Consider the following 11443-nt stretch of genomic DNA (forward strand, 5'->3'; position numbering starts at 1 on the left):
AGCTGGACGCGCTGCGGGCGGAGGTGGCCCGCCTGGCCCGGGAGCGCGATCTCTACAAGGCTCGCTGTGACCGGCTAACCTCGAGCGGCCCTGGGTCCGGGGAACTCTCCCACCTCTTTCTCTGAGCCATTCAGAGCACCTTGTGGTGTAGTGGGGGCTGGGTGGGGTGGCACCGCCCAGGAGGCGGCTGCACTGTTCTCTGCATCGTTACCAGAGCGCCTTCTGGTCCTAGCCACGCCCTGTATGACCGCGCAAATATCCCCAAAGCTTTTGGGTCCTCAAGTCATGCCCGAATTTAGATGCTGGTCATTTTCTGGAGAGGGGTCCCCTCCCCTTACGAACACAGAAACCCAGCCCACATGACTAGCAGGCTGAGCTCTGCAGGGACCAGTGCCAGGCACTGGGGGGTGGAAGTGTGGTGACACAGTGAATGAGAGGTGGGGGAGGGTTGCAGCTCCCACCTCAGTTTAGTTTTTAATTCAAGGTTTTCAACCTGTAACACATTAAAGCTGTAATTAGCAATAAGGCTATATTTTCATTCTGAAGCTTGTAACCTCCCCATTTTAGCACTACAGAATTTTCAAGGTTTCAACACCCAATAACTAGACAGACTAGGAACTCTATCCAAGATGCTTTTTCCCTGCCCAACCCTGTGGCCTTCAGGGCTCAGAGCAGCAAAGGCCTGAAGAGTGAGCTCTGGGGGTTGTTGGTGTGGGTTGGGAGAGAGCTCTGTGCAGAAGTCTGGAAACCTGGGTCCTAGTCCCAGCTCTTCATGGGATCCCCCTGTCACCTTGAGCAAATCAATTACTTCCTGGACTTGTGTTACTTCATCTAATTCTCATTTGGATTGGACGACTTCTGCTCCCTTTCCAGTTCTGGCATCTCCCCAGTGTGGAAGTCCCAGTGGTCTCCCCAAGAAGTCCCCAAGACAGTCTCGCCAAGGGCACCTCCTATCCTGCTCTGGTTTCCCAGCTGTAGCCTAGGCAGGGGATGGATCCACAGCCCAGGTGAGGAAGCCTGGCTTCTCTGTGAGCACATACATGGGTCCTCTGCAGCTCCCTCCAGGCTTCCTGGGCCTCCAGACCTGCACAGGGTGCTCCTGCCACCTCCCGCCTCTCTGAGGGCTGAGGCGAGACTTCTCCTGGGATGACAAGGAGCTGAGAGAGTGCAGCTTTTGTGAATTAAACTTGAAGTCCAGGCAGAATTCTAATGCAATAGGCGAAATGCTCTTGCAATTTAAGAAGTGTTCATTCTTTATCCCTGCTTCAGGCTACTGTTTTGTGTGTCTGTGTGTGGGAGAGGGAGAGAGAGGGAGAGAGCGAAAGAGCAAGAAAAAGGGAAGTCCCCACCTGGAGCTGAGTGGCACATCTGTTATGGGGAGCCAATGGAAATGGGGTGGAGGGGCAGGCATTGGAACAGATGGATCCTCCCCCTCTCACCACCACCACCACCAAACTCAGAAGCCTCAGTGGCCCAACTCAGCCTGTCTGTGGCTATCCAGGTCTCACAGTTTCCATGGTAACCCGGTCCTCCAGTTCAGCAGCCTAAGGGGAGGGCAGATGGGGCCTCTGGGCAGAGCACAGGCCTTGTGCTGGGAGCAGCCACCTCACCAGTTACTGTCATCTGTCCTCTACTGGACATAATAAATGGGAGAAGCTTTCGGGCATGGGGGAAGAAGCTCCCATATGTCCCTCTTCCTTTCTACCCCCTCTCTCCACCCCCTCCCCAGCTGTCTCTTCTCTTCCCATCACAGTTCTTGCTCCCTCTTCCCCCTCCTCTATCCCAGCTCATCCCTCCTCCATGTAGGAGCCTGCAATGGGAGTCCTCTCCTCCATCGCTCTCAGAATTTCTCTCATCTCCTCTCCCTTCCCCACCAGTGGCCACTGGCTATCCTCTCTGGCTCTGGATTCTCTCTCCGAGGGGCTCACAGAGCCTTTAGCTTCTCTTTCTTCATCCCTTTCCACACTCATTGTTGAAGGGACAGGATGGGGCAGGGAGGGTTCTTCCAAGAGCCCAGCTCTTTTTCTCTCACTCTAAATTTCACCTGTGTCTATCCTTGCCTGCCCTGGAGCTGTAATTCAGACCCACTACTTTTCTTGTTCACTTTTCTCAGCTGCGTGGCACACAAAGGCAGACAGAACCATCCACAGACACCTGAGCACACAACTAGGCCACATATACCTGGGTCTCAAAATGATACTCCTAGGTCACCTGAATATACTTAAAAAAAAAAAAATTGCACACTGCGGTGATTAAGAGTAGTGCTTTAGGTGGGGCGCAGTCATTCCTGCCTGTAATCCCAACACTTTGGGAGGCCAAGGAGGAAGTTTGAGACCAGCCTGGCCAACGTAGCAAGAACCCTGTCACTACAAAAGTAAATAAATAAATAAAATAATTCAGATGTAATGGCATGCACCTGGAGTCCCACATACTCAGGAGGCTAAGGTGGAAGGATAACTTGAGCCCGAGAGTTCAGGGATGCAGTGAGCCGTAATTGTGCCACTGCACTCCAGCCTGCGTGGCAGAGTGAGACCCTGTTTCAAGTTGTAGTTCTACCAGTTTTTTGACCATGGGTGAGTTAAAACGAAGCCTCACTTGATTGTCAGAAAAATGGTGAAAATAATGGTAACCACCTACTGAGAATAAATGCATTTAAATAAGCACTTAGCATAAAGTTGACACATGCTACATAATGATATTTGCTGTTGTTGCTGATGTGATCGGTAAGTGTGTGAATCTGTGTATTCACACACTGCACATCCCTGAGTCCATGAGTGTGACCCATTAAGGCCATGAACAGACACACACATTGACACACCCAGGAAACCAGACTGTACAGGCCTTAGATGCTCCACTATGTTCCCAGTTCACTAGCAGACCTGCTGCCCTCCTTTTAGTACCCCCAGCACCTGTTCTTGGCCCGCCCCACAGCTGTGTGGGGGCTGGGGTTCAGCTCCTGGGGGACTCAGCGGGGCCTCTCTGAAGACAGCTATAAGAAAGCTTCAGCCCGCCCCCCTGACAGCCCCTAATTATCCCCGTATCTCCTGTAATTAACCTCCATGGTGTGTAGACCCCCTGGGGTTGGGAGGTGAGGGCGGGGACTCCTCAGATCCCACTGGCACATAGTTGGGGTAAGACTGCAGAGACAGCAGCCTGCCTGGGGAGCTCTGTCTCAGATTATGAAAGGTGCTGGTCCTCATTTCTTATGGTGTGTGTGGGTGTGCTGCAGGCTGCCCAGTGGGCATCTGAGGCATGATGGTTAGAGGCTGAGGTGCTAGGAGCAGTTCTCTTTATTAATGGCTAGAAAGTCAGGATCACCCAAGGAAGTCACTGAGGGGCCACAGCATTAAGGGTGTGGGGTTTGGAGAGATAGGAGCAGGGCCCACCACTCACGTCCAGAACCCAGGGGGCACAGCTGGTCCAAGAGGTGGAGGCATTGGTCACTGGAGTCACGAGGGTCAGGACAGGCACCTGGGAGTGGGGGGGAGAGTCATAAACACTCTCTTCTACACTACACCCAGCCTAGATGGGCTCTACCAAGCCCCACTTTGCACCCCCTGTGTCCACTCCTTTGGACCCCCCAGGACTCACTGAGAGGCTGAGGGAGTGTCGGTCCGGAGGGTAGCAGTCATGGGCTAGGGCTGGGAGTCGTGGCCAGTGTGCAGGGCCTGGGAGCCCCAGGGCTGATGCCCTGGCTGGCGTAGTACTCCACCACCTGCCGTGGCACCTCAGCCAGGACACACTTGGCGAGTGCAGAGGGGGCAGCCTAGGGTGGGGACAGTGATGTGGTTAGGGGTGGGAGGAAGAGTAGGGCAGGCAGGGTCAGCTGAGGGAGAAGTGGGGCTTCAGGGTGGCCAGTTAGGCTCCAGCCTTAGCATGTCCTTAGCAGGACATCAAATGGTGGAAGACGAAGGTCAGATTTGGGGGGATGAGAAGCTGAGGAGTCCTTCAGCCGGAAGGGGCCCAGGGGACTCACATCCTTGAAGTCTCGGAAGGGCACAAACTGGACAATGTCTCGGGCTGCAGGCACCCCTCGGGGGCAGCGCAAGGGACCATCGTCGCCATCCAGCAGCCGCATGTCAGAGAAGTCAGCATTGCCCACGCCCACAATGATGATGGACATGGGCAGGCGGGAGGCACGCACGATAGCAGTGCGAGTCTCAGCCATGTCGCTCACCACACCGTCAGTGAGCACCAGCAGCACCGAGTACTTCTGAGGGCGAGCAGAGAGGGTGGAAGGGTTGGCTTTGTGTGCAAGGGCATTGACACCATTTCCACCCAGGTGCAGGCCCTGGCCCTGGCACCACTTGAAGACACATGGGGTAGCTCCTGTTTGCCCACCATGTCTTCCTACCGTGGCTTGGCCTGTGCTCTGCTCCCGCTGGGCCGGCTCAGCCACACGGTTGATGATGGGGGCCACGTTGGTGGGGCCGTAGAGCTGGATCTGGGGCAGGCAACGACGGTAGGAGGCGATGACCCCTGAGATCTCTGTGGGTGAAGAGAAGTTGAGAAGCTGGCAGAAATGAGCAGAGCCCCTTCCTGACACTCCTTAAAGCAAGGAAGTGCTTCCAGGTCTGAGGACTGCCCTGCCGTCGAGTTCCTTCATTAAGCAGTGGGAGAGTTGGGCGGTCCCTTGGTGGGGAGAGTTGGGGGCAGATGCTGGGCCTCGGCCCTGGAAGCCTCACCTGATGAAGACAGGCCTGGGATGGGTAGAAGGGACAGGAAGCTGGGCCCTTGGGAATGGATTCTGTGCTCCTGTGTGGGGTGTGTCTGGGGAGAGGCGGGGCAGGTGAAAATCTCCCCTTTTACCTTCACATTCAGGATTTTCCGGGTCAAAGTTGATAGCAAAGTCATGGGACACCTGCAAGGGCAAGGCGGGAGCAGTGAGGGCCTGCCTCTTCTTCCTGACTGACACGCCCCCCATCTCCTTCCTTCCCTTGCATCTAGCCTACCTCGAAGTTGGGGGGGATTCGAGCCCCAAAGCCAAAAGCTGGGAACCGCTTATCACTGGGGAGAAGAAAAGGCTGTGGAATCCGTCGGGCAAGGCCTCCCTGCCTGTTCCCTCCCGCCCCACTCCCTCCTACCTGTCATAGTCCTGGCAGATGCCTCCCACTGCACGCAGGGCCTGCAGGTAGTGGTTGGGCTGTCGGGGGCTGAGGCAGTGCAGGGACTGGCTGCTCCTCGGGTCCCCATTGGAGGCGGTGAAGTCGATGGCCACCTGGGTAGGGGTAGAAAAAAGGTCATGCTGCAGCCATGAGAGCCACCAGATTGCCTAGGCCAGAGCTGGGATCTGTAGGGAGGACTAAGATGAGTGGGGGGGGAGGCTACAGGTAGCCACATAATGATGGGGGGTACATAAGGTGACAATGCAAAGGCTCATGAGCAGTCCAAGTAGGGGCAGTGGAGATTCTGGGCTCCTTCTATTCACTGTGGACTCAGCCCCTCCCTCTTGCCTATGTGCCCTCCCTCTGAGTATTTACCGTGAAGCTGATCTGGCAGCCACCCATGATGTAATCCAGGAAGGTGTGTACCTTCTCCACCTGGAGGTAGGGAGAAGGGTAAGGTGAGGGGATGGGGTGGTCCTTTGAGGAGGGAGCGTGGGTAGGGCTTCTGTGGGGAACATGGGGAAGCCAGGGTTTTTTGGGTTGCAGTTGGGGGTGAGATAGGGCAAGGGTTCCCAGTTCCCAGAAGCAGAGAAACTGGTCTTTGAAACAAGGGAAGGGTTGAACCTGAGAGTGTGGTAGGGGCAGGGACTGGGGCAAGGCTTGAAGCAGGAAGTGAAATTTACCGTGCACTGGGCCAGCACTACCGTCCCTGAGCTCTTGTAATTCTTCTTCTTGTCCCGATACTTGGGGTTGATACAGTCCCACTGCATCTAGACCCCACCCCACAAGTTCAGGGTCACAAATCCATCAGGTGACCCCTCTTTCTCCCTTCCAGCAGAGCCTCGCAGAGCAAGACCCCCATGGCTTGGTCCTTCAGCTGAGCCCAGGTGCTTTCCACCCTCTCCACTTCCTGTGGAGGTCTCTCCAGAATCACTCCCAGGATTCTCCCAGGGATCTGGGTGGGGATTCTGGGGGTGGGGTATTTGTGGCACCTCCTGCCCAGGGTTTGCCGTCCCTTCCTGCATCTCCTGGAAAGTGCTGGTGAACTCGCCGATGAAATCATGCTTCCCACTGGAGTCATAGTCATATACCAGGAACTGAGAAGGCAGGGGGAGGAGTAGGGTCAGGTTGGAGATGCTCTGCAGTGTTCACAGTGAGTAGGGGGACTCAGAGGCAGGGGCCTCACAGTCTTGAGGCCCAAACAGACATCCTCAACCTGCCCAGAGAGGCCACCTGCTGAACTTTGTTCTTTGGCTCAATCTGCCAGGGACTTTGGCCACTGATAAAAGGCACGCATGTGGGAAGTTTAACATAGAGCTGTGACCTGTTATTTATCCCACAGTGGGATGTGCTTATCACATGGGGGAGAGGAGGGAGGCTTGCCACAAGCAGGGAAAAGGTCTTAGATAGCAGACTGGCTGCTCCAAGTAGGCGTGCTGGCTTGGCTGGGACTTCACCTTGAGAGGTCGGTGGACATCACAGCTGCACAGGGAATGCAGGGACAGGCGAAATGGCTCCCAGCTGGGGTTCAGGTTGTTCTTCACCACCTTGGAGAGGTACCAGGTGGCTGGTCAGCTCCTGTCTGGGTTTCCTTACTTTGTTCTCCCTCCCTTCAACCCCATAGCCCCAGGCACCAACCTCAGTTCTCCAGACCAGCTGATCACTTTGGTCCTCGTTGGTTTTATAGATTTCCATGAAAGGGTCAGACTTGCTGAATAGATCCTGAAGATACAGGAGAAAGGGCCCCTGAGGCTGGTGAGAGCTGCAAGGAGGGTAGGGGATGGGCTCACACTGGGAAAGGAGCAGGCCTGGGCTCCTGGGATCTGTCTTGAGTGGGAGGCCTAGGACTGACAGGGGAGTTGGGGGCCTGGACTCTGGGGTTCCAACCTTGTTGTCCAGCTTGTGGGCTCTGAAGGTGAGTTGCACATAGTCGTTTGTGCCAGAAACCTCCTCAGCCACGATCTGCAAGGGGGATGCAAGTGGCAGGACTCCTCTATCTCTACCACAAGGGCCACCCCATCGCCTTTCCCTTAGGTGGGGGTGGTCCTGGGCATGATGTCACCATAGGTGTCCATGCAGGGGCATTGAATACCTGGACCAAGGGTGAGTACAGGTCATCTTGCCTACCGTGATGGTGGACTTGCCCGCAGTCTTCCCATTCTTCAGCAGTAATGGCTTAGTGATCTTGGTTTGTGACACAATCTGGGGATGGAGGTGGAGGGAGACCCAGTTGTGACATCCCCATCTGCCTTGGCCACGTACAAGGGATGGAATAATAAATGCTCTGAGTGTCCACAAGGGTTGCCACTTTGACTTGGGCTAGGGTTGGGCTCAATTTTTACAGTAGTCTGAAGAGGGAAGCACTCTGACCACTCCCCCATTTTTTAGATAGGAAAAGTAAGACTCAGAGAGGTTAAGTATCTTTTCTGAGGCTGCACAGCTAGTGAATGGCAGAGATGGGAGCCAAGGCTGAGTTGAACTAGCTCTAGAGCTCATGTTTCCTCTCATTTCGGTGTCCAGAGGCAAAGCTGATGGAGGTAGGGTAGGGTAGCCGGGGAGGCCAGGAATGCAGACCTGGCCCAAGGTGCACTCCGTAGAGCCGAGGAAGGTATCATTTCGGGGGCTGGTGGCTCCGTCCTCGGCATCGAACACGTGGAACTGCAGGGGCTGCTTTTCCTCAAAAAAATACTCGAGGGCCAGCACCCGGGAGAAGACAGGGCTGGAACAGGAGCGAAGCACCTCCGTGCGCTCTACCTGTGGTAGCAGTTGAAGGGAGGCAAGGGTTCTCTGGGAACCAAGGATACTTTTCCCTGCCCTGGACTGCCCTAGTCACGCCAGCTCTTCTTGGGCCCCCACGTCCCCAGCAACCAGCTCTTCTCTTCCTAAGCTGATCCCTGAGCTTGGGGTGCTGCCTGCCCACTGGACCCTCAGTCCTCTGGGCTATCATGAGGCCTTTGAGAGCAACCCCGCTGCCTCTGGGGCAATCTCAGTCCCCTCCAGGACCCCATCTCCAAGGTTACACAAGCAGCCTCAAGAAGGCGCTGCAGAGTCCACACATTTCCCTGCAAGGCTTTCACTGCTCCCACCCAGCCTCCCTCCTTCCCAAGCTTAACCCAGGTTAGTTAAGGAGAAACCTGAGCTGCTCTCACCTCCACCCACTGCTCATCAGAGTAGAGCTTGAGCAGCACGCAGGGGTGGGGTTTGGTGAGTGTGTCCCGGTCCAGGAGGCCATGGCAGGACACCCGCAGCTCCACCCGAGAGGCCCCCAGCGTCATGGTTGGGGGCTCAGGCACCCATCCCATCTCAGGGTCCGACATGTCACTGTGGGGACAGAGCAGGTGGCCTGGACCCTGGAAAGGGAAAACCTGCCAGCAGAGGGGTCTATCCTCTGGGGTCCCTGGGCCCCACCCCCCTTAACCTCCTTCCCTAGACCCGGGGGCCTCACGAACCTCCTGCTTCCCCTGCCCTCTGCTCAGCTTCACCAGAGCTCTGAGCAGGGGAGTGCAGTGGACCTGAGCCTCCCACTCCTGCACAGAAGCCCTGTGCTGCTGGCCTAGGTATGCATGGATGGGGCTGGAGAGGGCTGAAGGGTTGGGGTGGGGATGTTCATGGCTGTCTTGGCTCCTAGGCCATCGATTGATCTACACTTTCTGCGGCCTCAGCACCTTCTGCTATTTCCCGACTGGTGTTGGAGCCAGCGCTGCACTCAGTCTTGGCACGAGGGAGCTAAACTAGGGCAAGGGGGTGGGGCAGGGGGTGAAGAGTCCCCTGGAGGTCTGAAGAGGATGGGTCTCAGAAGTGGAGTCTGCAGTGGGCAGCAGACAGGTTGGAAAGTCCCCTGCTGGGTTATCCCTATCCACCCCCTGCCCCCATTCCCCTTCTGGCTAGCTGATGGAAAAGGAGGGGTGGTGGGCTGGGAGGCAGGACCAGGGCTCTGCTGAAAGCTCTTTCAGGCTCCTGGCAGGAGCTCCAACTATGACAAGCCTCACATCCCTCCCCACCTCCCCTGTTTTCACACTTCTTGGCAGCACTGGCACTGTCTCTTAGCGACAGGATTTTTGGGGAGTCGTGGCTCCCTCCATGCTGCCCGTGGGATGCACGCATGCCACCTTCCCCCAGCAGTGCTACCAAGCCTCGGGCTGAAGCAGGCAGGGGTATGCCGGCCAGAGTTCATGGCCGGTCAGTCCATCTATCTGTGTCTGTACAGATCTCAGGGTGAGGCTGTCTGATCTCATGTCATGCTTCCCCGAGTGAGTGTGCATTGGAGTGTCTGAGTGCCCCACCTTCCGTGTCAGTCCCCCCATGTTTTGTGTCCGTTTCCAGGAGGGTGTGACAGTTCCTGTACCTCCCTCAGAACTGGGACCTTTCTCTGGCTGGGTATCTACCTCCCCACAATGTGTGCCTTTCTGGATATGTGAGGGAGGGTCTGGGCTGGGGGAGGGGGATCTCTGCTTTCCAGCCACAAATCTCCCAGTTCTTGGGGGGTCCCCGAGATAGGCAGGGGCTTGTGGTAGTGAAGGGATTGGGCAGGGCTGGGATCTCTCTGTGGGCTCCAGGAGATGTTGTTATGGTGACTGGGCCAAGCTGGGCTGGGCTGGGGCTGGGCTGGGGAAGAAGGGTGGGCTCACCTGGGCTCTTGGTCGGGGGCTCCTCTCTCCGGCTCTCTGGCCCTGGCCCTGACTCCCTTGCTGCTCCAGCCGCTGGCGCTGGCTCCAACTCCGGCTCTGCTGCTATTTATGGGGCCTGGATGGGGAGGGGTGGGGGGGGCGCAGCACCAGCTCCCCCCGCATGGATGGATTGGGAGGGAGAAGAGGGAAGGGGCAGGGCCACAGCCTGGGAGGGAGCCACAGAACCAGGGGAGGAGGGCGGGCTAGGGGTGGCTTAGAGGCAGGACCCCTACAGACACAGTGACACACATCTTCCCCTTCACACCACACCCACACCCAGAATTACAGAGATGTGCACATTGCAGTGGTGCATGCATACACATTCACACAGAGAAATGATGGCGACACATGCACCCACGACTCACAGGCTCACACATATCTTGACACACACAGGCGCCAGTACATAAACTCACTGTGACACCATGACAGTTACAGCCCCCGGCCGATACACATTGGGAAACATAACCCTTCTCACATCACTTTCAACATTGTTATACTAGCTAAGGATATCTACAGTCACATATACAGGAACACTGGGCTGTCCTTGTCACACATGTACTCACTCACACTAACCCGGAATATAGCAGAATGTAGATCTTCCCGTGCTCCTTAAAAACCATCACGTACCTTGCTGAACGTCATAGCTTTGAGAATGATGTCCAGTTCCCTAGCCACCATTTTATAAGGAGACACAGGAAATGGACATAATTGCTTAAGGACACTCAACCTCATATCCTGGTCACATGAGGGCATGTGCTGAAAGACCGACTCCCAAGGCTTCTTCCCGGTGCCACAGTATACCCAACACCCCCGGAGATTCAACCTATATGGCCTTACCCTTGTGGGAGGGGCTGCGCCATGCACAGATCTTAAGGAAACAAAACAAGTCATTACTGGTGAAATCAGTAATTAAGGGAAGTAAGCAGTTGCCTGGGGAGCTGCAAACCACATGTGAAGACGTTTGGGCACATTGTGGTCTGCGATGAGTACGCAAGAGCATTCACCTTCACCCTCCATCCCCTTAAGCTGCTCATGTATTAATGTAGCAGCCATTTATTGAGCATCTCCTGGGTGTCAGGCACTGTGCCAGGTGCTGGGGCTACACAGGTGATTAAGACATAGCCTCTGCCCCTGGGGGAGGCAGATGTATATGAAACAGAGAGACAGAGAGAGGATAAGCCAATACACATATGCAATTAAGTGTGACAGGTGCAATGTTATGGACCTGCTCAGGATGCAGTGAGAGCACGTTAAGGCAGGGTGTGATATGGATCAGTGGGGAAGGCATCAGGAAGGGCTTCACAGAGGAAGGGGCTTTTGAGTGGGATCTTGAATGCCAAGACAGTATTTGTTAGGACACCATGGGAGGCAGCGACTTTAGTTGTTGACCTCATGCCACAGAGACTTCTGTTCACCTGCAAGCCACTCTGCTATTGAGATTTCTGACTAGTGAGGGTGCTCCCCAGGACGACACAACATCACGTAATTCCCCCATTAGTGTGCATGTGCACGTACACACACACACACACACACGCACTGCTCCCCAGTGTCCCTCTGGTACACTGGGGCTTCCAATCCCATTACACCCCAAAAAGCTGGACAGACATTGGTGTTGGTTTCTGTCATTTTGGTTCCTTCTCCAGGGAGCTCAGCCCTGACCCTGTGCATAAC

General features: G+C 55.7%; 2 protein-coding genes across 2 annotated transcripts in view; one reads left to right on the forward strand and one right to left on the reverse strand.

Annotated features, from left to right (window-relative positions):
* Window positions 1-1257, forward strand: part of NRL (neural retina leucine zipper) — a 38143-nt gene extending 36886 nt beyond the window's left edge. Inside the window, exon 5 of the mRNA XM_011930958.1 lies at window positions 3-1257. Within this exon, the coding sequence (XP_011786348.1) occupies window positions 3-125 (123 nt within the window). The 3' untranslated portion in view covers window positions 126-1257. The remainder of the gene's footprint in view (window positions 1-2) is intronic.
* A 2002-nt stretch (window positions 1258-3259) lies between these two features.
* CPNE6 (copine VI (neuronal)) lies at window positions 3260-10537 on the reverse strand. The gene is given in 19 exon segments (XM_011930801.1): window positions 3260-3471; window positions 3592-3766; window positions 3977-4213; window positions 4355-4488; window positions 4810-4861; window positions 4953-5007; window positions 5085-5218; window positions 5481-5540; window positions 5789-5875; window positions 6098-6202; window positions 6563-6652; window positions 6744-6827; window positions 6993-7067; window positions 7233-7307; window positions 7680-7859; window positions 8255-8426; window positions 9734-9848; window positions 10346-10364; window positions 10366-10537. Coding segments are annotated over 18 exon segments (1839 nt in total). The 5' UTR covers window positions 10393-10537; the 3' UTR covers window positions 3260-3471; window positions 3592-3628.
* Window positions 10538-11443: the final 906 nt, after the last annotated feature.

This window comes from Colobus angolensis, unplaced genomic scaffold (assembly GCF_000951035.1).
Source record: "Colobus angolensis palliatus isolate OR3802 unplaced genomic scaffold, Cang.pa_1.0 Scaffold88, whole genome shotgun sequence".
NCBI lineage: Eukaryota > Metazoa > Chordata > Mammalia > Primates > Cercopithecidae > Colobus > Colobus angolensis.